Source organism: Perissodus microlepis, chromosome 3 (assembly GCF_051167445.1).
Source record: "Perissodus microlepis isolate ML-2025 ecotype Zambia chromosome 3, ASM5116744v1, whole genome shotgun sequence".
Taxonomy (NCBI): Eukaryota; Metazoa; Chordata; class Actinopteri; order Cichliformes; family Cichlidae; genus Perissodus; species Perissodus microlepis.
Genome location: NC_140463.1, coordinates 15413786 through 15439183, shown reverse-complemented (window position 1 = coordinate 15439183; position 25398 = coordinate 15413786). Strand labels below are relative to the sequence as shown.

The 25398-nt window shown below is 36.8% G+C and overlaps 1 protein-coding gene, 1 long non-coding RNA gene and 1 pseudogene across 2 annotated transcripts; 1 reads left to right on the top strand and 2 right to left on the bottom strand.

Moving 5' to 3' along the window:
• Positions 1-6211: 6211 nt before the first annotated feature.
• Positions 6212-8197, bottom strand: LOC146390140 (uncharacterized; annotated as a pseudogene).
• A 552-nt stretch (positions 8198-8749) lies between these two features.
• LOC146390139 (uncharacterized) lies at positions 8750-9313 on the bottom strand. The gene is made up of 3 exons (XR_014799798.1): positions 9277-9313; positions 9059-9165; positions 8750-8916 (listed from the first exon to the last, which is right to left on the bottom strand). It is a non-coding gene; the product is annotated as an uncharacterized LOC146390139 (long non-coding RNA).
• A 7984-nt stretch (positions 9314-17297) lies between these two features.
• Positions 17298-23781, top strand: LOC146390138 (uncharacterized). The gene is made up of 6 exons (XM_084920719.1): positions 17298-17324; positions 17923-18190; positions 18640-18885; positions 19124-19291; positions 20314-20379; positions 23267-23781. The coding sequence occupies exons 1-6, from the start codon at positions 17298-17300 to the stop codon at positions 23779-23781; spliced, it is 1290 nt and encodes a 429-aa protein (XP_084776845.1).
• Positions 23782-25398: the final 1617 nt, after the last annotated feature.

Genomic DNA, 25398 nt, shown 5'->3' with positions numbered 1-25398 from the left:
TTCTAACCTGTGGATCAGTTTCTAACGTTCTTAAAAAAAAAAGTCTTAAAACTTAGAAACTATGATTATTAATAGTGTGCTGTGTAATGCCAACATTTATAAAATATAAAGATTTAAAATATCATATCACATTTGACCTCTGACCTCTCCCATAAGTTCAACAGCTCAACCTGAAAGTCAAAGTAATGATAATGCTATATAGAGCCATTTATTTAAAACTATGTCCCTGTTGGTACTGACAGCATGTAGGGAATGATACATGGGGATTGTAAATATCAGGTTACTTTGGACCTCTGACCTCTTCTTTAGGGTCAAATAGGTTCAAACTTGCATAAAATGTATTTCATCCATGCTTCAAATTCTGCTGCCTTTATATTGGTGACATGTTTCATGACTTTATTTTGTGCATTACAGTAACAGGTTACAACCTTAAATACAAACTAATACATTTTCAATGTTGCTGAATGTTTTTTAAATAAATTGTTGAAATCTTATTTTCACTTCATATTCATTTTTAAATATTTGCATGAATTTTTCTTAAAATCAAATGAATGCTACACTTGTACTATATCCACATAAATAGCAAATAATTATACTCAAATTATGTCAGGTGTTTAAGATCAGTTTTAAAATACTGTTTGACATGTTCGTTTGCTGGAACTCATGTGGAACAAGTCAGTGTCAGTGTGGTTACTGTTTTTACACTAAATCCAACAGTGACCTCTAGTGTCAATCTCTGGTATTGCACTAAAAGGACGCAGCACAGCTGGAGCTCTGTTTGTTCAGCCTCTGAATTCTTCGAGTGAGCTAGCCTGTAGCTCCAGGTCAGCTGCAGAGTTTTTGACCTTAAACAACAAACAACAGAGGGCTTTGTGATCAGATCAGGCTCTGTGTGTCCTTCCTTCAATTCCCGACTCTGACATCAGCTCACAGCTTCTAATTAGTGAAATTAGTAACTAGTATTGACATTCAAGTTGAATGCCGTAACTAGTTAACGGAGATTAATGCAGTTATGGCGTTAACGTCATTTTAACGAGATTAACGCTGACAGCACTACTGTTTTTATTTACATTTTCTATAAAGCTCCAACTTATTTGGAAATAGGGCAAAAATCATGGTTCATAAGTCACGTCACTGTTTGTAGTGATCTTTATGAAGAAACACTTTCACCTCTAACTTTGTTCTTTTCATTCACAGCTGCTGTTTGCAGAGGTCTGAATCACAGCGCTGTTGTCATCGCCATAATTTTAGCAGCATTTGACTCTGAAAAAAATGTTTTTTAACCCTTTAAGACCTACCATAGAACCAAGTCCGCCAGAGCTTATAGTATATTTTTACATGCTGTAGTGCCATTTTTTGGAGCATTTCAAGTTGCTATACATCAATACAACCATTATAGCCCAAATTTTAATAATATGTCTGCATTAAGTGCATAGTAATTACATAAATTGCAAAAAAGTGCAATAAACTACAAAAAAATTTAAAATCGTTTTTGTTTTTTTAACATATATTTCTAGTTAGAGAAATTTAAGAGGCTTATCCCTCAAAACTGTAAATACAAAGAAGTTGCACAAACTAGTTTCCCACCAAAGGAAATTTATTTTAAGTGTCTTCATAGTTTTATTTTTGAGATACACCAATTTTCATATACTGCAGGAAAAACGAAAAAATATATTATAGTGCAAATTTGCAAAATAACAGCATATTCATCAAAATAAAATATTTCCAGCAGTGCAATATTAGTCCTCAGCATCCCAGAAACGACACAGAAAGTCATGAAGTCAAACATAACTTTTAATAACACAAGTATAGGCTCATAAGGCCACGATGGTAAAAAACTACATTTCCGCAAAATGACGTCACTTCCGGTTTCGGGCAGGTCATGCCGGACATGCGATAGTTCGCGCTGATGGACGTAGGAAGTGTTACAAACAGCTGATCGGATCGACAAAGCATGTTTCTGGAATATTATGTTTTTGTTGCTGCAAGTGCTTTTTATGCAGTTTTTGCAAAGCTATATGTGGAAGGAAACCGTGACCGAGGACAAGCTGATGGCATAAGATGTAAGTACAGCTCCTCTGGTTTCATATTGGAAAAAATTTATTGCGCTAGCTTACGTGGTTGCAGTGCTACCGGTGTTCTGACAAACCATCCTACTTTGGCAAAACGTCCTACCCGTAGGATAATTTTACGGTGTCCCCTGACAAACAGTCCTACTTTGGCAAACCGTCCTACCAGTAGGATAATTTTACGCTGCCATATGACAAACTGCCCTACTTTGGCAAAATGTCCTACTGTACATAATTTATGCACATTTCTGCTGCCAAACAATAATTCCAGCAAAAATTTAAGTAGGTATGACGGTTTGCCACTTAACTTTGCCCATCAGAGTATGTTTGTAGCTGATATTCATAAAGCCAGTATGGTTTGACACTTCTTTTTACCCATTAAAGTGTGCTTGTAGGTCACATTCACAAAGGTAGCATGTTTTGGCACGTAATTCTTCCCATCAGAATTATGCTTCTAGTTTATAATAACAAAGGTAGCATGTTTTGGCACGTAATTCTTCCCATCAGAATTATGCTTCTTGCTCTTATTAACAAAGGTAGCATGTTTTGGCACGTAATTCTTGCCAACAGAATTATGCTTCTAGTTTATAATAACAACGGTAGCATGTTTTGGCACGTAATTCTTCCCATCAGAATTATGCTTCTAGTTTATAATAACAAAGGTAGCATGTTTTGGCACGTAATTCTTCCCATCAGAATTATGCTTCTTGCTCTTATTAACTAAGGTAGCATGTTTTGGCACGTAATTCTTCCCATCAGAATTATGCTTCTAGTTTATAATAACAAAGGTAGCATGTTTTGGCACGTAATTCTTCCCATCAGAATTATGCTTCTTGCTCTTATTAACAAAGGTAGCATGTTTTGGCACGTAATTCTTGCCAACAGAATTATGCTTCTAGTTTATAATAACAACGGTAGCATGTTTTGGCACGTAATTCTTCCCGTCAGAATTATGCTTCTTGCTCTTATTAACAAAGGTAGCATGTTTTGGCACGTAATTCTTCCCGTCAGAGTATGCTTCTAGTTTATAATAACAACGGTAGCATGTTTTGGCACGTAATTCTTGCCAACAGAATTATGCTTCTAGTTTATAATAACAACGGTAGCATGTTTTGGCACGTAATTCTTCCCGTCAGAATTATGCTTCTAGTTTATAATAACAAAGGTAGCATGTTTTGGCACGTAATTCTTCCCGTCAGAATTATGCTTCTTGCTCTTATTAACAAAGGTAGCATGTTTTGGCACGTAATTCTTCCCGTCAGAGTATGCTTCTAGTTTATAATAACAACGGTAGCATGTTTTGGCACGTAATTCTTCCCGTCAGAGTATGCTTCTAGTTTATAATAACAACGGTAGCATGTTTTGGCACGTAATTCTTCCCGTCAGAGTATGCTTCTAGTTTATAATAACAAAGGTAGCATGTTTTGGCACGTAATTCTTGCCAACAGAATTATGCTTCTAGTTTATAATAACAACGGTAGCATGTTTTGGCACGTAATTCTTGCCAACAGAATTATGCTTCTAGTTTATAATAACAAAGGTAGCATGTTTTGGCACGTAATTCTTGCCAACAGAATTATGCTTCTACTTTATAATAACAAAGGTAGCATGTTTTGGCACGTAATTCTTCCCGTCAGAATTATGCTTCTACTTTATAATAACAACGGTAGCATGTTTTGGCACGTAATTCTTGCCAACAGAATTATGCTTCTACTTTATAATAACAAAGGTAGCATGTTTTGGCACGTAATTCTTCCCGTCAGAATTATGCTTCTACTTTATAATAACAACGGTAGCATGTTTTGGCACGTAATTCTTGCCAACAGAATTATGCTTCTAGTTTATAATAACAAAGGTAGCATGTTTTGGCACGTAATTCTTGCCAACAGAATTATGCTTCTACTTTATAATAACAACGGTAGCATGTTTTGGCACGTAATTCTTCCCGTCAGAATTATGCTTCTAGTTTATAATAACAAAGGTAGCATGTTTTGGCACGTAATTCTTGCCAACAGAATTATGCTTCTACTTTATAATAACAAAGGTAGCATGTTTTGGCACGTAATTCTTGCCAACAGAATTATGCTTCTAGTTTATAATAACAAAGGTAGCATGTTTTGGCACGTAATTCTTCCCGTCAGAGTATGCTTCTAGTTTATAATAACAAAGGTAGCATGTTTTGGCACGTAATTCTTGCCAACAGAATTATGCTTCTACTTTATAATAACAAAGGTAGCATGTTTTGGCACGTAATTCTTCCCGTCAGAATTATGCTTCTACTTTATAATAACAACGGTAGCATGTTTTGGCACGTAATTCTTGCCAACAGAATTATGCTTCTACTTTATAATAACAACGGTAGCATGTTTTGGCACGTAATTCTTCCCGTCAGAATTATGCTTCTACTTTATAATAACAACGGTAGCATGTTTTGGCACGTAATTCTTGCCAACAGAATTATGCTTCTAGTTTATAATAACAAAGGTAGCATGTTTTGGCACGTAATTCTTGCCAACAGAATTATGCTTCTACTTTATAATAACAACGGTAGCATGTTTTGGCACGTAATTCTTCCCGTCAGAATTATGCTTCTAGTTTATAATAACAAAGGTAGCATGTTTTGGCACGTAATTCTTGCCAACAGAATTATGCTTCTACTTTATAATAACAAAGGTAGCATGTTTTGGCACGTAATTCTTGCCAACAGAATTATGCTTCTAGTTTATAATAACAAAGGTAGCATGTTTTGGCACGTAATTCTTCCCGTCAGAATTATGCTTCTTGCTCTTATTAACAAAGGTAGCATGTTTTGGCACGTAATTCTTGCCAACAGAATTATGCTTCTAGTTTATAATAACAAAGGTAGCATGTTTTGGCACGTAATTCTTGCCAACAGAATTATGCTTCTACTTTATAATAACAACGGTAGCATGTTTTGGCACGTAATTCTTGCCAACAGAATTATGCTTCTAGTTTATAATAACAAAGGTAGCATGTTTTGGCACGTAATTCTTGCCAACAGAATTATGCTTCTACTTTATAATAACAACGGTAGCATGTTTTGGCACGTAATTCTTGCCAACAGAATTATGCTTCTAGTTTATAATAACAAAGGTAGCATGTTTTGGCACGTAATTCTTCCCGTCAGAATTATGCTTCTTGCTCTTATTAACAAAGGTAGCATGTTTTGGCACGTAATTCTTGCCAACAGAATTATGCTTCTAGTTTATAATAACAAAGGTAGCATGTTTTGGCACGTAATTCTTCCCGTCAGAATTATGCTTCTACTTTATAATAACAAAGGTAGCATGTTTTGGCACGTAATTCTTGCCAACAGAATTATGCTTCTAGTTTATAATAACAAAGGTAGCATGTTTTGGCACGTAATTCTTGCCAACAGAATTATGCTTCTAGTTTATAATAACAAAGGTAGCATGTTTTGGCACGTAATTCTTCCTATCAGAATTATGCTTCTAGTTTATAATAACAAAGGTAGTATGTTTTGGCACGTAATTCTTCCCGTCAGAATTATGCTTCTTGCTCTTATTAACAAAGGTAGCATGTTTTGGCACGTAATTCTTCCCGTCAGAATTATGCTTCTTGCTCTTATTAACAAAGGTAGCATGTTTTGGCACGTAATTCTTCCCGTCAGAGTATGCTTCTAGTTTATAATAACAACGGTAGCATGTTTTGGCACGTAATTCTTCCCGTCAGAGTATGCTTCTAGTTTATAATAACAACGGTAGCATGTTTTGGCACGTAATTCTTCCCGTCAGAGTATGCTTCTAGTTTATAATAACAACGGTAGCATGTTTTGGCACGTAATTCTTGCCAACAGAATTATGCTTCTAGTTTATAATAACAACAGTAGCATGTTTTGGCACTTGTTTGTAGAAGCAGTCTGCATGCCAAGGTGCTTAAGTTATACAGCTGTCACCATTGAAGTGATTGGAACACCTGTCTATATAAACTTTGACAATGAACTCACTCCATTATAGTTACAGTATATATTTACTGAATATATTTACAGATACATATATTTGACATTTATAGATCCAACAGAACACAGGGAGAAAGAACTGAAAAAGAAACAGTGTACAAATTATGCACATTTGTCGCACAGGTACTTGACCAGGCTGCTCTCATATTGAGCACATCCAAAATGTGCCCATCTGGAACAAAACTCGCACTGCACCTGAAGAGGGAGAAGGGGGGGGTGTAAGTGTGTTAACCAACATTATGAATTTGATGAGAAAATAATTACTACAGTGGCTTGCAAAAGTATTTGGCCCCCGTGAACTTTTCCACATTTTGTCAGATTGCATTCACAAACATGAATCAATTTTATTGGAATTCCACGTGAAAGACCAATGTCTCTACCCGTCTGGTAGAGACAATACCCTAAAAGACTGGCAGCATGGAACAAACCACACAGTAGTCATCAGCATTACCTAGAAACACACTGACGTTCAACCTAACAGTTTTAAACAAAACTGAAAGTGCTATTGCAATACAAAAGCACATGACTCAACTTACTTTGATGTTCTAGCAGTTCGCAAGCAATTTCAGTGCGGTGCAGCCCAATGGCTTCTGGAGTAGACAGCACCCTAGTAACCTCTCCACTCAGAAGGTAGTGGTCGGCAAACTGTAAAATATGTTACAGTAATTACAATTGATTAACTTAATTCTAGTTAAATACATTAAATACAATTGCTTATTAAATACCTTCAACACTAAAACTCCACAACTGCTGGAGTCCATCTGCTTGTTGTGTGGCAGAGTCTCCATTTTCCAATCCACTCTGGACTCTTCCTTTCCTTTCATCTTCAGAAAATTCCTAATAAAAACAAAACAAGTTTTTAAAATGTAGCCAGCATTTTGCTCTAAATAAAAAGAAAAAAACCCCCCACAAACCAAACAACCCAAAACAGATAATTAATGAATGATGAATACCTCCAGTTACGCATAACTTTCCTTTCATAACAACCTTCATTTCCAAGAGGGTCTAACAGCAGTACAGATTGTGAGGAGATTTTGACAACCTAAAATAAAAATTGTATTTAGTAGAATATGTGTATTACACTCACTTAAGTAAACATAATCAATTGTAAGCATTTTCAAAATAAGAATATGCTGCTAAAAAGAACAGTAAAACAAAAAAGAGAAAAAACACATGAGGTGTGAACATGTACCACAAGGATCCAGTGTGCACCAGAGTTCAGTGGGCACAACCAAATGTCCTCAGCCGGAAACAACATCTGTGGAATATTTTTAAGTTTATAAAGGTTTAGATTTATTTACATAACATACACTATATAACCAATATAACATCTACATTACCTTGCTGACACATTTAAACTTCCCAGAAAACAGAGAGGTTGCAACAACGCAAGACAACTGATACACGGGTTTCTGAAAAATGCAAGATTTTTTTTTTTTAAAAGATTACAAAATTGTATAAAATACTTTTGTGAAATAACCGGCATACGTTCTTACTTGCCTTTTGTTTCCTAATGAGGCAGTGCAGGTATGCATCAATGATGTTTGGATTAAAAGAAGATTATTTTTACAGACCACCACTAGGACCAAAAATGATTACTTCACTTACCTCATCAGAAAGCCACCCACTGTCCTCCAGTGTGCGAAAAGAAGAGTCATACAATTTGTATGGCCCAACGACTGCCTCTACACGCCCGGTGTCTTTTGCAGCCCAAAGTCACTTCACTAAAAAACAAAATATGATAAGTTTCTTTAGTAATAACAGTTGCCATTTGAAAATCACGGTCAATGGCCAACGGGCCACAAGCAGACAAGGGCCAACGGGCCACAAGCAGACAAGGGCCAACGGGCCACAAGCAGACAAGGGCCAACGGGCCAACAACATAAACATGCCAGAGGGGAGTATCCATTTGACTAGCCAAACTGGCAACAATTGACCAACCGGTCAGAATGAGATTTTTAGCTATGCCACCTTTTTCCTGCGTGCTGGGTTTCTGGGGGGTCACTGGTACAAGCTCTTCTGGTGCTTGGACTGATTTTACCTGAGCTATTTTTGGTGCAAACTGAATGACAGAGGATCTGTTATTTTGCAGCGCTTCATGATGATGCTGAGGACTGCAAGGCCACATCTCAGAAGATGAGCTACTCTCAACAGGTTCAGTTGGAGTTGAGACTTGGACAGGGTGGCTTGTTCTATAGGGTTTAATGTGGTCAATACTGTAAAGACTTTTTAAAGTATTTCCCTCAGCGTTTTTCAGTCTAACACATTTTCCACTGAAGTCATCAATTGTGTAGGGACCTGAAAAATCCGGTTCAAGTCTTCCTCCTTTTCGCCCACGTTTCCTCATATTTAGAAGCAGAATTTGATCCCCTACATTGTACACAACATTTTTGTACTTTTTCAGGGCCCGCTTGGCGTATGCAACCTTTTGCTTGTCTTGTGACGTTGCAATGTTTTCTTATGCAGTTTCTTTAACTGCATGTTGTGCTTCACTTTCAGACTGTACTAGTCACTGTACCTTTTGTTGTCTGGCAGAATGATGTTGGAAATCGAAAATTTTGTAGATATTAGCAATTAAAACAAGATGATATCATATTCATAAAGACATTACTGGGTTTTTTTCTTAAATGGTTTCAATTCTTTGTTCTAACATAGAAAGAATTTGACAAACACTCACCGGCACTTGAGCAGGCACTTTCTGATGGAAATACTGCCTCTCTTCCATACATCAGAAAAAAAGGTGTGTATTTTGTTGTGGTGTGTACTTTTGACCGAAGTGAAAACAGGGTGGGCTCTAGATACAGATCCCAGTTATTCTGCTGGTCATTCACCAGTTTTCGGAGGGCTCTAAATGCAGGCATAGAAATATGTAAAGACAGTAATGAAAGTTTAATTAGAAGTAAATAAATTAATAAATTATTAAGTAACAATTAAGTTTGAATAACATAAGTAATGTTATTAAAAACTGTTAGATAAAAATTAGGCATACCTTTTTATGTTGTCATTGGTCTTTTCATCTAGACCATTGGTCTGTGGATGGTATGCTGCTGTGACACTTCTTTCAATTTGCAATAACTTGCAAAGATCAGAGTTGAGCTTCAACAGATAAGGACAAGGTTATACTTCTTATACAAGCACACAAGAAAAAAACTTTGACCCCAGTGAAGTAAAGTTAAAAAATGTAACTGAAAATTATTTAACACTTACTTCATTCACAAACTCTCTGCCTTGATCTGACAAAATCATTTTGGGGCAGCCATGTCTATATATAATGGAGCACAAGTGCTGGGCTACCTCAGATGCAGATTTTGTTTTTAATGGGAAAGCTTCAACCCATTTTGAAAAGTAGTCAGTTGCAGTAAGTATATACTGGAAGCCGCTTGAAGTTTTAGGAAGAGGTCCAGTAAGATCTATACCAATAAGTTCCCACACTTCAGACACCTATCAAGGACAAATTAATAATTTGAATAACAATTTGTATAATGTACACATTAACATTGATGGTTAAAATTAGTTGGCAAACCCTCCTGCCTTTATGAATATGAGCTACAAGCATAGTTTGATGGGTAAACGGGGCATAATATTTACCTGAATACACTGCAACGGTTGCACAGCAGTCAGTGGTTTCCCAACTTTTTGACACTGGTCACATTCCAGAATCTTTAAGGTAAAAATATTTATGGAGTTCAAGTAAATGTTCAACATTCTCATTTGTAAAAAACAAAAACACTTAATGACATATTCTCTAACGAACAAACTATTTAGCAACAATAGTTTGTGTGCGCGTCTTCAAATCTCTGCCAGGCCTACAGGTTATTACTGTAATATCACTAATTAACCATATTTATTTATATTTTGCAAGTGTACAGTTTCTCTTTTAACTGATATCAAAAAATTTGCTTATTTTAAACGCTATTTAACAACAGTACAAACAGTTAATACATACCCATGTTTTAATGTCAACTGTCATACCAAACCAGTAAAATCTGGAACACACTGCATTTAGCGTTTTGTGTGTGCCAGTGTGTCCTCCAATTGGAGATGAATGAAACTCATGAAATATCTTCCTGGCATCATCCATGGTTTTTACTACTCTTCTGGTTCCAACAAAGAGTTCTCCATCTGCAGTAAAACAATATATATTTAGAAATTAATTTAACCACATATATGAGTTGTTAGTATTAACAATAAATTACTGACCCTTTTGTTTGAATTTTGAGGCATATCTTCTGAGGTTTTGCCTCTGAGCCTTGTCATATCCTGAAGGGTAGGAGCCCGCAGAAATGAACGCGTAAATCTCTTCCCACTTCTTCTCCATATCTACGAATGTCAGTAAACATTTTCTTATGAGCTTCAATGTGCAGTTAACAATGCAAATAATTTAACTTATTAAATAACGACATTACCGAAACAGCCTTAAAACACCGAAGCTGCGGACTCAAAAGTGTTGTGCAAATACCACGTGTCCAGTAACTTGACAGCAGACTTCACCGAATCTGCAAATTCGACAGTTTTGTGCAGAAAGCAGATAGCGACTTCACTTTAATATTGACAAACAATCACAAAGGCTTAAAAAATCAAGTATCAACGTCAATAAAAAGTACTAATACTTACTACTTACCTATTCTCCTGCAAATATGACAACGGAGTAGCGTGAAATCACAGCCGGATGCGCTTAGCTTCCCTTTTTGTGTTGTGCACATGCGCGCACATGCTCAGGAACAACGGGTAGGACTGTTTACGGGGTAGGAGAAATTCCCAGAACACCGGGATTTAAAAATAGTTACGCAAAATGGAGCGTGTCCGCTCCGACCGGCTTCAAAGGGTTAATAAATAACAGATAAAAATACTACATGGATTATCAAATAATAATTTTCCTAAGAAGGCTTAAAGAAGCGTTATATAATGCAGCATAACTAATTAAAATCAAAGCTAGAATAACTCTGTGTGACATCATCAATTAAGATATGAAACATTTCCTGGAAGAACTCACCAACAACCAGCCTGATATCTGCAGCTCTCTTCAGGCCCCATAACTCTGGGAAGAAACATCTGTATATTCCTTCTACTGAGAGCTCCACCGTGCAATGTGCTGCAGCTTTTCAGGCCATCCTTGAACAGCTCCGTCCTCCCAGCGTACCTCCACATCTTCATGTTGTTGTCCTCCTGGTTTTGGTTTTAACGGTGCACATACTGGCTCTGTGGAGGAAGGTCCGGTCTCCACCACTCCTTATCCACAACTGGAGGCTCCAACTGACATGGCAGCATGGCATCATTGTCATGAGTGGCCACGATTGGATGAGATGAACCGATCGCCTCAGGACCTGAGCCACAGAGAGCAAACATGAAACATTTCATTGTTTTTGAAACATGGTGAAGCTCATGTAGTCACATATTCACTGAGCATCCGGCCAGAGTCAAAGAGCCCTGCTACACATGTTCAAACACTCTTGCATATAAGAGTCACTTGGAGCTGCTTTCATGCCATGGTGAAAATCTTTGTAACAAAGTGTTAGAGGAGGTCACAACATGAAGAAGCAGCAGACAAGCCAAAACAAGCAAACATGTTTCCGGTTTCTTTCAACAGCTCAAACTATCTGCATTTATAACATCCACCATACCTGCTGCTGAACCACAGCATGGTGTTTATACTCTTTACTGTACACATCCATGTATATACTGTATATATAGAAACCACTTATGCACTCTTTATTCATTCCATGATTTATTCCAAAATCTTTGAACTTTGCAGCATAAATAGAATTATTTTGTGGAAAATAATTCAGAAAAAGTTGCTTTTTATTTAATTTTTCCTCATGTTAACCTTTCAAATATCTTCAGCAGAAATAAATGGCTATTAATTAAATGTCACAAGCAGGAGGCCTCAGTATCAAAATAAAGCGAAAACTTGTGAGATTTCATCAGAGGTGTAAATATTACAGCAGATGTTACTGTGTCACTGTTACTGAGGCTGGAACATAGAAAAAAGAGATTTTAACCTTGCCTAATTTATTTTTGGATTGTTTTGGATAAAACCACTTTGAAAATATGCTTCAGTAGACAATAAACTCCAGAAAACCAGGAATCAACACATTATCTGTGCAAAGACTGATGCTGCTGAAGTGAAACAGTGAAAGGTGATCGAGCTTTTAATAAACTAGTTACCAGGCATTTTTCCATTTGGAGCATTTTGGCACCATCTGTCAGCTGAAATGTCTTAGGTATTGAACGACAGAAATGATTGAACTTGATGTACATGCCTTAAAATTGTTGGTTTTTGAATAATTATTGAAGAACGACGTACACATTCAGGTACATTGGATCTTTCTGCCTTTGCGTAATGCACTTTTAGAAAATAGCCTCAGCCCTTTAATTCTGAGGGGCCATAACTTCGGCTTCTATTGGCCGATTTACATGACTGATCCCTCTTTTTAATCATCTGAGCCAATAGAGTCACGCTAATATAATGGTGTTTACATCAGTTCCACCAATCAAAAGTTTTAAGACAAAAAATGCACGTGACAAACAATTTACAACACACTCGCTCATCCAATCACACGTCTGTAATCGGGCTGAAAATGTTGAAAATGTTGATTGCTTCTACCTGAAACATTGTGAACGACCTTGTGTATTCAGGAAATGAGTTTATAGAGGCTATTGTCAGCATCTGTGAAGAAAAACTAATAAATTTCATGAAAGTTTGTAACTGCTCTTTTAATTTTTTGTTGTTTTCGGTGTGTTTGGTGATAGTAGAAATGGTTTATATGAGCTTTTTAGCTGCGATGCGGAGGTTTCTGTGGATACCACACATGTGGATATTTACATAACAGACCTTGTATCACAACTGATGAAACAGAACCGTGCTTTACTAAAATCTGGCTTGATTCATTTCAATAATTTGGCTGTTACTTGGTGTCAATTTCACAACCAGAAAAAAAAAATGGAAGGGTGATATCAAGTTTATGAATATAGTCTACTGTTAAGAAAAAGGAAAACAAATTAATTTTCATCTGTCAGATAGAAAATACCTTCTGGTACTCTTCAGTCCGTCAGTGCCTGGGGAAGGTGGCGTACAGGATTCAGGAACAGAGTGGCCCCTTATCAGGGCATGACCATCCATCTGGGGCAACAGCGGGGCTGTGAGCAGACCTAGACTCCATTCCTACAGATTCTTCTACCAACAATGTGGCCCCACCTAGTTCCCACCTCCTGACTCTCATGCTGTGAGTCCCATGACTCCTGGGCCAGTGACCTCTCCTGTTGCAGCCTTTTTCTGTTTGTATGCCTCTCCTGTGGTCCACATCACTTCTTATGCAGTCAGTCTTGTCTCTGTGTTTGTATTTCTGTCTGTGTGTCAAGGTTGCATCTCTGTAGTCCGTACTTCCTGTCTTATATTGCCAGTGCCGAGTGTTTAGTTAAGTTTCTGTTATTCTTTGTGTTCCTTTCCACCTGTGTCAAATTCTTGTATTTAGTCTATTCATGTGTGTGTCTCCTTATGAAGTCTGTTTACTTTTTTATCTGTACCAAGCTCTTGTGTTGTAGTCAGTCGAGGTTTCCTGTTTTATTTATTCATCATTCCATTCAGGTGTTTTCTCTCTTCCCTGACCTCATTTGTGGATTTAAGTTTTCAGTTTTCCTTTGTTCCTCATTGTATTGTGATCCGTCCTACCCCAGGCTGTGTGCTCTCTCCTAGTATTAGTGTTCCTAGTTTCTGTGTTCCCAGTTCAGTTGATGCCCGAGTTTTGTGTTTCCTGTGTTGTTCGGGCATGAAATTGGAAATGCTGTTGCACCCTCAGACCTGATTCTAGGATCACACTGTTTTTAAATGTACATATTTGTGTGAAAAAAGCAGTAAGCAGCAGTCTGTCAGAGTGGGCTCCTGAAAGGATTGCTGCACCTCCAAGTCAAAGGTCAAACCCTCTTCTATGCCTCATTTTACTGAACATGGAGATATTTTGTCTCACCAAACGAGTAAATAAAAAATAAATAAATATGTTTAAGGGATTGTGTAATCACCAAAAATGTGGTTTGCTGCCTGAAGACAAAACTGTGCCATAGAAGGTTAATTATTCTGTTTCATAAAATATTTTATGATTCCAAATGACTGTTCTCACAGTCTGATTATTCTTTGTAAATGGGAAAAAAAAACAAAGAGTTTGAGATTGTGGAGGAGTAATTTAGTTCATGGAGGTAACTGCATGCTTGGATAGGCTTGAGCTTAAATGGGACCAACTGGCATATTTTACAAGTAATGGCTCCCAAATCTGAAAGGGAAAAATGATGAAAAAAAGTTGATGCTAGGTAGACTACAGTTATCTCATTGAACAAGGAAAGAAAAGAAGAAAATTGCAGATTGTGTGATAAGAAACTTCTAGAAAACTGAGAGGAACGTGATTAAATACAGAAGAAAAAGATTGCAGTGTCACTTTCTTTGATAAACATCTACATACTGTTTGAACTGGTCAAAAGAGTCACCACAGCTCAAAGAAAAGTAGGTTGTAATAAAACAATGTGCATTCTCAACCCAACTCTCTGTTAAACAATAATGTGTGTTGACTTTATAATCCCTTTCAAACTGCCTGATAACAAAGGTCAGTTCTTTTTATAAAGTGAGAATGGGTGTAATTTCTTTAAACTTTCATTTTGATGAACCAGCAGCTTTCCTATTAGTGGATGATTTGTATGAACTGTATTAATTACTTGGGGTTGTGTCTGTGCTCATGGACAGGTTACGTCCAATACCATACATGATGCATCAGTCTGTATGTGTTTTTTTCTGTGTTTGAATTTGTCTAACTATTCAATATCAAATTTCTGTTATTTGACTTTTGGAGTACCTTTACATCCTGGAACCTTACATCTCTCTTCATAAAGTCCTCTCCCAGTGACCAACAGTCTCCCCATGCATGCACACACCATCATTTAAATACACACACTATTGCTTACCCAAACACATCACATTTAATTCACCCCTGATGTCAATGCTGTTCCTCAGACCTGTCACTTTCATCCAGCTCTGTTCTAACAGAAGGGTTGGCCTTAGGACTGCAACTGATCTTTAATCTTTCCTTCCATAAAATGCACTATTGCTCATTTCCTGCAAGTTTGAATCAGGTATTTTTGAGTAGGGGAACACCTAAAAACCTAAAACAAGCAGTCACAAGGACCAGAATTTAGAATCACTCCTTTACCACTGCTGCCCAAACAAAAGTGGCCTAACTGCACAACGTTACCCTAATGCAACAAAACAAAATCCACTGTTATAGTGCTTAAATCTGCCTTTAAGCAACTAAAATACTTCTTCAGACATTCCTGTACATGCAAAATTTTGAAATATACTTATTTCAATTTAAACAAGCATAAAAATTATATTAGTCTAGCATTAGCTAGCACTGTGTTGTTGCTCTACACACAGGCCAAAGGTCAAACCCTCCTCTATGCCTCAGTTTACTGAGCACTGAGGTATTTTGTGTCACAAAATAAGCAAATAAAAAAAAATAAGTTTAAGGTTTGGATAATCATCAAAAATGTGGTTTGCTGCCTGAGGGCAACATCCCACATAGCAAAATTTGTATGGCCCGGCTCTGGCCCGCACAATGTGCCTACATGTGGCCCATATACTGCAAAGAATGAAGGCCCTTTGGTGGCCCAGATCTGGTTTGCCAGAGGTGGCCCACACATGGGTCAGCACAAGGGCAGTTGCAGACACACTGGTGGTCCTGTGCTGGCCCATGTGTGGATTACCTCTGGAAAACCTGACCTGGGCCACCAAAGGGCCGTCATTCTTTGTGGTATGTGGGCCATGTGTAAGTTGTGTGCAGTCACGGGCCAGTTACAGACACAACTTCGAACCAATAAGCTTCCGATCAGCTACAGCCACCCAGTGGTAAACATGAGTAAACCCTCACTAGGGTTTGGATAAAGTGTACACTCACAAACCTGTCAAACCTGCATTTGAAACGTTGGCTACTATAGCAGTATAGTATTGCAACATAGCATTTGGGTCTTCTAACTAAAATAGGAAAATAGGAACATAAATAATGCCATCATTGCCAGACCTGGCCCACATGTGGTTGACATACACCCTGCCATGACACCAGTCAGTCGGAAGTGCCAGCTTGATGCCAGATCGGGGCCAGACCTGTTTTCTATGAGCCTGGGCCACATAAACCAAACCACAATCTTGCCAGATGTGGCATGCCATCACATAAACAGTGCCATCTTTGCCAGGCCTGGCCCATATCTAGATGACATACCACTTAACATGCCAGAAGTCAGCCAGCAGTGCCGGCTTTACACTAGATCCGGGCCAGACCTTTCTGCTATGTGGGATAGAGGATTAAATAAACTATTTCACAAAATAGTATATCATCCCAAATGATATACATAAAACTTAGTAACTGTCAAGTTATACTATGGTTTTGGGGCATGTTTGTTTGTTTTTTACATTCAGTAAAACCAGTAATGTAAAACCTTTTTTAAGGTATTGGGGTTTTTAAAATGTAATAAATGTGATATATTTTAGATATATTTCATGACAATTTGAACGTTTATTTTGAAAGTTATTTTGTTTGACTTGACTTGTCATATCTATACTGTGATCGAGGGAAACAATGTGACCTTAAAAAGGGGGCTCCATTGGGAGCAGCTCAACAGGAAACATCATGAACCTCTCTGTTTTCAATTTTGATGAAGGGCTCCACAAATGTAACATATCTAAAGCTTGAGAATCACCTGAGAGGTGGCTTAACATTAAAGGTGAGCTATTCCTGTGTTTTTTTTTTTTCAATGACAGGTGACACTTTTGTTATTTTTCATTTTATCTGAAACTGATCATCACGTAACTGTTAATACCTACAAGTAGCACTATAAAACTAAAGGCTTTCGAGAGTAATATTTTGTAAAGAAATGAATAAACTTTTTTCTTAATGTGATAATGTGTGGCATTATGTGGTAAAGATTTGACATCTTTGTTTATCCTGTTATGCACACTACTTGTGTTTAAAGAATTTCAATTCAACCAACCTTTGACTTTGGCGTTCTCCTTTGCCATATTATAGTCTTTAACAAACTAGATGTTTAAACTGTGTTTAAACACAGCACAGCTCTCTCTCTCAGGAAGACCGAGACCTGTCGGTGAGTCAGACAAAAACACAGGAAGAGGAAGTTCATACAAGCAACACATCCTCATTTCAGTCTCACACTCACACGGTCACCAGAAAGACAACATGGAGGTCAGAGTTCTTGGGATCAGACTCAGTGAGTACTAACCTTGTCTAACTATATATTTCTAATTATTTAAAATAAGCATGTATGGAATTAAATGGCAAATTAATATAACAAAAACACTCCCATATATTTACATCATTTCATTATGGAATTTTTAACTGCTCAGTGACTCAACACTAATGATAAAGAAAATATATGTAAAACATTTAAATGTTTAACTGTTATTCTCAATCCTTACAGTGATTAATGTGCTGTTGATGTTGGTTACAGTCGATGAATTCAGTGACTCTCAAAAACATAGTAAGTAGTTAAAAATTTATATTGATATATTTCTAACATAAAAATAATAGGTTTAATATATCTCAAGAAAACTTGAAAGGTTTGGCAATGATTGCACTTATTTTCAAACTAAAATAGAGCTACAGTGAAAATGACATTACAATACAACTTTGACAAAAAATCCGTATTTAAGAAAACTTGAAAAATATAACATATATGTGCATTTATTGTTTCAGTAAATATAGTAATATTGTCCATTTGTGTTTACTTACAAAGTTAAAAACAGCAATTGGTAAGTCCATATTACCAACTGACAGAAGCAATAACACATCTTGATTTTCTGTTTTACATTCAGGTTTTCCTGACGTTGTTCCAAACAGGCAACAGTTCTTTGAATTAGAATCTATAACAATCAGCTGTGAAGGGCATCGTGGACTGAGAGGATGGAGAGTGATGAAAAAGATAAATGGAGACCTTAGAACATGTGCTCCAACCTGGGATACTACTGGGCCTTGCAATATTATTAACGCATATCCAAAAACTGACAGTGGAGAATACTGGTGTGAATATGGAGGAACACAAAGAAGCAACACTGTCAATATCACTGTAACTGGTATGCACATATACAAAAAAAAATAAAAAATACACTATGCACTTACATATTTAGTCCATCCACTGTTTACATCAGTTGGTTTGGTACATCATATACGGTCGCGCACGTATATGATGTGCACGTATGTTAGTATATGTGTGTGCTTGAAGAATGACACATGACCAATTTTTAGGTCAGTTGTTTTTTGGTAATATATACAGTCATGCACAATATATGAAATTATTATAATTATATTATATAATTATTATAATTATATTGAATTAAATTAAGCATTACTCTGATAACAAAAGCACCTTTGTCACAGTAAAGTTTGTATAATTTATCATGCATTTCTTCTTAAAAAAATGATATTTGACCTATTGCCAGTAGTATTTGAAAGATTAAATAATTTAATCAGAAATCAAGTTTTCTATAAGAAACTTTTCAAGTCATGTGCCATTCACATTCAGATGGTCCTGTGATCCTGGAGAGTCCTGCCTATCCTTTGTTGGAGGGAGATAATGTGACCCTGCTTTGTAAAAAGAAGCATGCACACCCCAATTTCACTGCTGAATTCTTTAAAAATGGTGCCTCCATTGGGATCAGTTCAACAGGAAAGCTGGTGAACCCCATTGTTACCAATTCTAATGAAGGGCTCTACAAATGTAGCATCTCTAAGACTGAAGAATCACCAGAGAGCTGGCTAGCTGTTGGAAGTAAGTTTTATAGACAATTTAAAACTGTGTTTTATCTAAACTGCATTTTAAAGTTTAAAAATTAAGGTTCATGTGTAACCGAGATACAGTACACATTTTTAATGAACGCATACTTTGAATACCATATTTTGGCGGATTGGGGTATATGTTATATTTTTACATGAATATACAATTTTTTACATTAATTTACATCATTATAATTATGTCTAATACACGATGCATGCAATTATCTTTCTAGGAGCTGATGCTCAAACTCAAGTGCTTCACTCAGACCTCTACCTTGTGTTCGGCACTGGTTTCAGTGTTTTATTGGTGATTATTTTGCTTCTTCTGACTGGAGTATTTCAACTTCAGAAACATCAACAAAACATCAGACGTCACATAGAAGAAACTTCTTTGACACCAAGTATGGCTCATCATTATAGAACATGACTTTTTATATAGCATTCAAAAGAATAAACCAAATAATAAGCACCTGCTGCCCTGGTCTAGTCTGATGTCAATCCAGAGTAGAAATGAAGACTTACACATCTTTTTGGTAAATTTATGTAAAACTAATACATACCCATGCTACAATTAGAGCCTGTAATTTTAGTATTTTGTTAGGTGGTTACTAGCCTTGTTGTTTTGTGCACCCCAACACCCCTTATTTTAGTGTTCTGGTCACAATTGACCCGTTAGTTTTAACAGCTCTTAAATTAACATAAGAAACATTTTTCACCACCAAATTCAGTTCAGTGGGTAGTTCAATGGGTCACTCGGTGGGTTGTTCAGTAGGTCGTAAAAGTGGGTCTTTCATTTGGTCATTCAGTGGGCCATTCAGGGGGTCAGAGGCCAAAGGGGGGGGGTGTTGGAGGTGGATTACCATTCATTTCCTATGACGGCCATTTTTGACCGGGAACACAACAGATGTAACAAAGTTGATTAAAATTAAATGAAAAAGGTGCTCTTCACTTTTATATGTTCAAGTGCATAGTGTGGAGGAAGTCATAAGGCCTCGAGGCAATTGGATGTAAAACACAATATTTATGAGTTTTTTAAATTTTTAAATTGGTCAGATTTGACCCGAACATGGCAGGAAGTCTAGGTAACACCTGTCATAATATAACATACATAGTTAAGGTTTTCTGAATACATATTGGATGCTACTGTCGTGAAAATTAAAACCATGCTGTCCTTTTTTAACATGTTCAAGGTGCTGAAACACTGTAATTCTGTATTATTAATTGGTAGGTGGTTGCTAGACAACATTATGACTTCATAATACTTACAGAATACATAATACTTACATAATATCATAAATGCTCATCTTTTATGTTACTATCTGTACTTTGAGATTGTCCTTGACATGTGCTAGTCAATCTTAGAAAACAATTTTCATCTTCCTCTGCAGTGATCTTTGAACTTTGTATGTTTCAATGTCAGCAGGGGCCAGCATGACTGAATCCACCCAGGTGACGCATACCCTCATCACTAAACCAAGAATGATGAAAGGTAATTTGCCTAACAGGTGAAAATATTGAAAATATAACATCCCTAAATGCTTATAGAGCTAGTGGAAGAAAAAAATGTAATCTTAAAAAAAAGAGAAAAATATTATCTTGTTCAGTCAATCGCTTAAGTGCCTCAAAAATTAGTGAGTAAGACTTATATTTATCTGACTTCTGGAGCATTTTCAAAAATCTTATAATTATTCAGCCATTGTTACAGTGTGTTTCAGGAGCTAAAGATGTTGATTAAACACAAAAGATTCTCACAGCCAGAAACACACAGTTAACCACACTAAAAACCCACAGGAAAAAAAAACTACATGTAGATGAGAACCCTCAGTTTAAGCACAAGGTTATTTGCAGGTCATAAAGTATCATAATGACAATGCTATGTGACAATGTGTACATCGGGTTTATTTTTAACTGGTGGACAGATGCTCAGCCACTCGACAGCTTAATTAGTGTGTTAGCAAGTTAGTGGAATTTTTAATAGAAGCAATGGGGGCAGGCAAGAAACATAACTGTTTTAAATTTGTTACCTTACTTTTCTTTATAATTGCATTTCACAAATGATCAGAAAGTATTACAGTAAATAATGTAGAATTTCTAAATTATTTGTTGTTTCAAGTATAATTTCCAGAATGATTCAGCTTCCATTTAAAAGAAAAAAAATAAGTATTTTGAAATTAAATTTTTACTCAAAACAGAAACAGCAGTAGCCAGGTGGTTGGAAACAGCTCGTGCAGGTACCAACCGAGTTTTAACAGAAGAGGATCTGGATCACTTCTATTGTACAATCCAAAGCAACGCGTGAGGGAATTATTCATTTCTAGTGTCCCTTTTTCAGTTTTAATGTTACTGCAATATATAGACAGAAGACAATGAACATTTATGTGGTTATTAACAGATGTTAAATGTTTCAGATAATCCAGGCTACTTACTTTTATATAAAGACTGAATGTGTTGATTTATAATTTATGAAAAGGTGTCAGTTTGCATGAAATAAAATTTACCTCAACTTCATGTTTTCTAATCATCTTCATTTTTCATATGAAAGAGGAAACTTCACCCACATCACATCATCATTTCTAATTTAAAAGGTAGAAGTGTGTTAAAACTGAACCAAGAGAACATCTGGTTGTAGTTGCTCTGCCTCATTACAGGAATAAGAATGCTGTTACAATTTTTAAAAATATATTCACTGTGTCATGATCCTGGGCCATGTTGGCCCAGTATTCTTAGTTTTTGTGTGTTTTGTGTTTTATTTATGCCCTGGTTTCTAGGTTGTTCTGTGAAGTTGTTCCTTGATTTCCCCTTGTGACTTTTACCCCCTGTGTGCCCCTCTGTGTATCTGTGAGCCCTCGTCCCCCCTCCTTGTGTTTCATTCAATGTTTTCCCCAGCCCGTTATTTCTGTGCTCTCTCTCCTCCTGTCTGAACCTCTGTGTACTTCCTGTTTTACTTTGACAGTCTCTCGTCAGTATGCGTCATGTTGTGGTCACTCCTGCCCTGTCTCGTTATGATTATCTGTGTCAGCTGTGTTCCCCGTGTGCTCCCACTTCCCTCGTTAACCCTCTGTGTATTTATGTCCGCGTCTCCCTCAGTTCTGTGTCGCGTTCTCGCTCATCCATGGCCGTGTGTTTCTCCGTATAATATGTTATAGTTTCCAGTTTAGTTTGTATGGTTTTTCTCTCCAGCAATAAAGCTGTGTTTTGAGTTCATTCCTGCCTCTGTGAGCTTGCGTTTGGGTCCTCATCTACCTCCACACAGCCAGTTCATGACACACTGTGGCCTCTGCGGCAACACAATATAACAAATGTAGCTTAAACAGAAAGCTAAAATTTCATCAACACAGTGTTCATTTATGGGAAAGATGTTGACTTTTCTTTTATTGAAATGGTGAAGTTGCAGGAATGTAATTCTAAAATAAATGTATGTACTATGACATGTTGTTTTCAGTATATGTACAATATGAGAAAAAACTATATAAATATATTGCCACTAAATACTGCACATGGTTTTTATTAAGTTCTTATCATGTTTTGGGTCTTTTAAAACATTGATTAACAATAAGCAATAACCTTAACGTGTGCTTTGTAGCTAAAAGCAAAGCAGAACATAGCAGACTGCTATTTAAACCTGCGTAGGGCAATTTATCATAAATAAAGTATACAGTTCAATCACATGAGAACTAGATGTTATGTTTAAAATAATGTTGAAAGAATAATGTCACTGTTTGTTAAAGTTTATATTTATAGCTCTCAAGGATGGATTCATTATTTGTTTTTGTACTGGTACTTCCTTTCTCTGCTCTCTATTTTCTCCAGCTGTTAATGGATTTTGTATACAGTGTCATCTAACTCTTCTTTTCTGTTGTTACATCAACCGTATATGAGGTGCACTGTCCTTGCCAACCCTATACTGATTTATCGATTTTCTTTGTGTTTTGCTTTTTCTGTATTTTCTTTTTCAAGATCTTTCTTTATCATTTCAAGATCAGTGTCTATTCTGAGACCCTCTTTTTGTTCTTAAATTAATTCAAGATGTTTTGGCATGACTGTAAACAGGCTGTTTATGCTAAAAAAAAAAACCCTCCAATATGGCTGGATTTAAAAAAGAAAATCATAGAACAGTATAAGCATACATTTAGTTGTAGTTGTAGGTTGTAAACCAAGCTAGCTTTCACATTGCTTGGAGGGATTTTGCCCAATTTAATTTAAAAAAATGTAAAAATGTAATCATCTCTTCAAAAACAGAAATGGTGTTCTTCTCTTTTTTTTGTTGATTGCAAAAACAGCCAGGCATGCACGTGCACATGCAAACACAAAATCTTTTTTTTTTCTCTAGGAAATTAAGAGAAATGAAGCTCCAGTTCTGTCCTCTGTGCTGGCAGAGGACAGAATTGGAACAAACAAGGATGGCATTGCTTCTGTTAAAGCTACGAACATCGCAATAGAAACGAAGCTGGAGACACTGACACGCAAGGTAGAAGAGCTGGAGAATCATAGCCGAAGAAGTAGCATTCGCTTAGTGGGCCTCCTTGAAGGAAAAGAGGGCAAAGATATGTGCAGATTCCTAACTAAGTGGATCCCAGAGGTGCTTGGGATTCATTCCTTCCCAGAACCCATAGTGATTGAACGAGCCCACAGAGTCAGGAGATTCCATGATGCAGATTCAACAGTAAATCCAGTACGTCCCCGTGAGGTGATAATAAAGTTTGCTGATAAGGTTTGGTTTCTAAGAATCGCGAGGCAAAAGGTCAGCATACTCTATGAAGGCAAGAGAGTCATGTTCTTTGCAGACTTCTCAGTGAAGCTTCGTAAACAACGGAGGCTGTTTGACCCAGTAAAAAAACAGCTGTTAACCCGTCACATCCCGGATCTCTTTAGCAACATCTTTGCTGGGTAGATGATGCCAACCTTTCAAGGGGACCGACATTTTTTTGACAACCCATCTGGAGCAAGTTCATACGTACAACAGCTCAAGTCAAATGGACAAGAGAATGTTACTGAAAGGCAAATGCTTACTTACCGGTAAAGCCCCCTGGAGAGAACCCATGGAAACATGGGGAGAGCATGCAAACTCCCAGGCCAGGTGGGGGGAATGAATTCAGGACCTTGTGAGGCACCAGTGTTAACAAATCATGTTAAGCATGGTGTAGTTAATATAACATCATACTTCCATCACATTTGAATATTCAGTCACATATGAATATACTTCACCTCGTGTTTCATTCAGTGTATGCTATTTCTTTACAATTATATCTATTGTTACCTCATTCTTGTGTTAACATCCATAATGGCATAATCTTAAACTTAGGCCTGATAATATTCTGATTAGCATTAAGCAATTAAGCATCATTATCTATCAGAATAATCACATATGAATTGTGGTTCTGTGTTCAAAAGTTACAACACTTAATACAATTTCTCTTATTCAGAATCGTTTATAATGATGGGTTGGTGAATCATTTGTTATCTTTCACAATCCTGTAGTCACACACAGACACTAATCTGATCAAAGCTGGATCATGTCTATACACACAAAATCCAGAATAATTGTCATTACTCAACTCATTTCTCAGATTAATTAGAATTTTACTTTTGATTAAGAATAAAGATAGAAGATTTACTATTAGCAAAACCACATAGATGAACTTTAGCAACCCATCATTTTAAAAATAAAGGGCTGGATGTTAAGTCCTTTTACCCTTTCTCAGATATAATGTGAAGCAGGGGTGATTCTAGGATCAGAGCTTTGGGGGTCTTCGTCTCCGTTATCAGTCATCATAATTTTACCCTCTCTTTGCAAGTCTGCAAATTTCTTTATTAAATCATAAGATTCTTAAATTCATCAAGTCTTTCTGTGCCTGGGTCTTCGTCACAAAACATGACATCACTGTTTTTTACTTTTTAACACAATTTAATCCCACATTTGTGAAAGAAAAGCAAAACACTTTCTTGAAAAGTCTGTAACAAAACCATCCAATCTGATAAAGGTTATTTAAATACTGCAAAAGAAGAATGGATTGGAATAAAACAATACATATCCTAACCTTCAGTACTGGGGGAGAATAATGAATGATGGTCATAGTGAGTAAGAAGTAAGCTGAGTGCATTTTTTGGACAGAGATTTTTAATGTGTATGTATAATACAATACAGATGCATAAAAAACACTCCAAAAATGGAAGAGTCCTTGAAGTATGTCTGTGATGGCGGTTCGCGATCGCTCTTTGTTCCTCGTACAGGTCACTTGGTGTTCGCTCGCTCTGCGGTAGAGTATCACTTCCTGTTCCTGCTCAAACACAGTGGTGTTTCTGAGTAGCTTATTTGCTTAGCAATTTAATTAACAACTTTTAAATACATTCTTCTTTCATAGTATAATCTTCACGTGCTTCATCCGAAGCACACTTTCTGTGTACTCACTACCTAATTTATAGCCAAAGTATTCACTCACTGTCTCTGTACTGTTTCGCTAGCTTAGCTTAGCTCGTAGCCGACTCGTTAGCACCATGGCTACTTCAC

Bases quoted from the DNA above. Each gene is read 5' to 3' on its own strand.
- LOC146390138 (XM_084920719.1), top strand. From the start codon at position 17,298: ATGGAGGTCAGAGTTCTTGGGATCAGA. The intron at 17,325-17,922 runs CTCAGTGAGTAC...TGATTTTCTGTT, and splicing joins TCAGAGTTCTTGGGATCAGA to TTACATTCAGGTTTTCCTGA. The intron at 19,292-20,313 runs GTATGGCTCATC...CAATGTCAGCAG, and splicing joins AGAAACTTCTTTGACACCAA to GGGCCAGCATGACTGAATCC.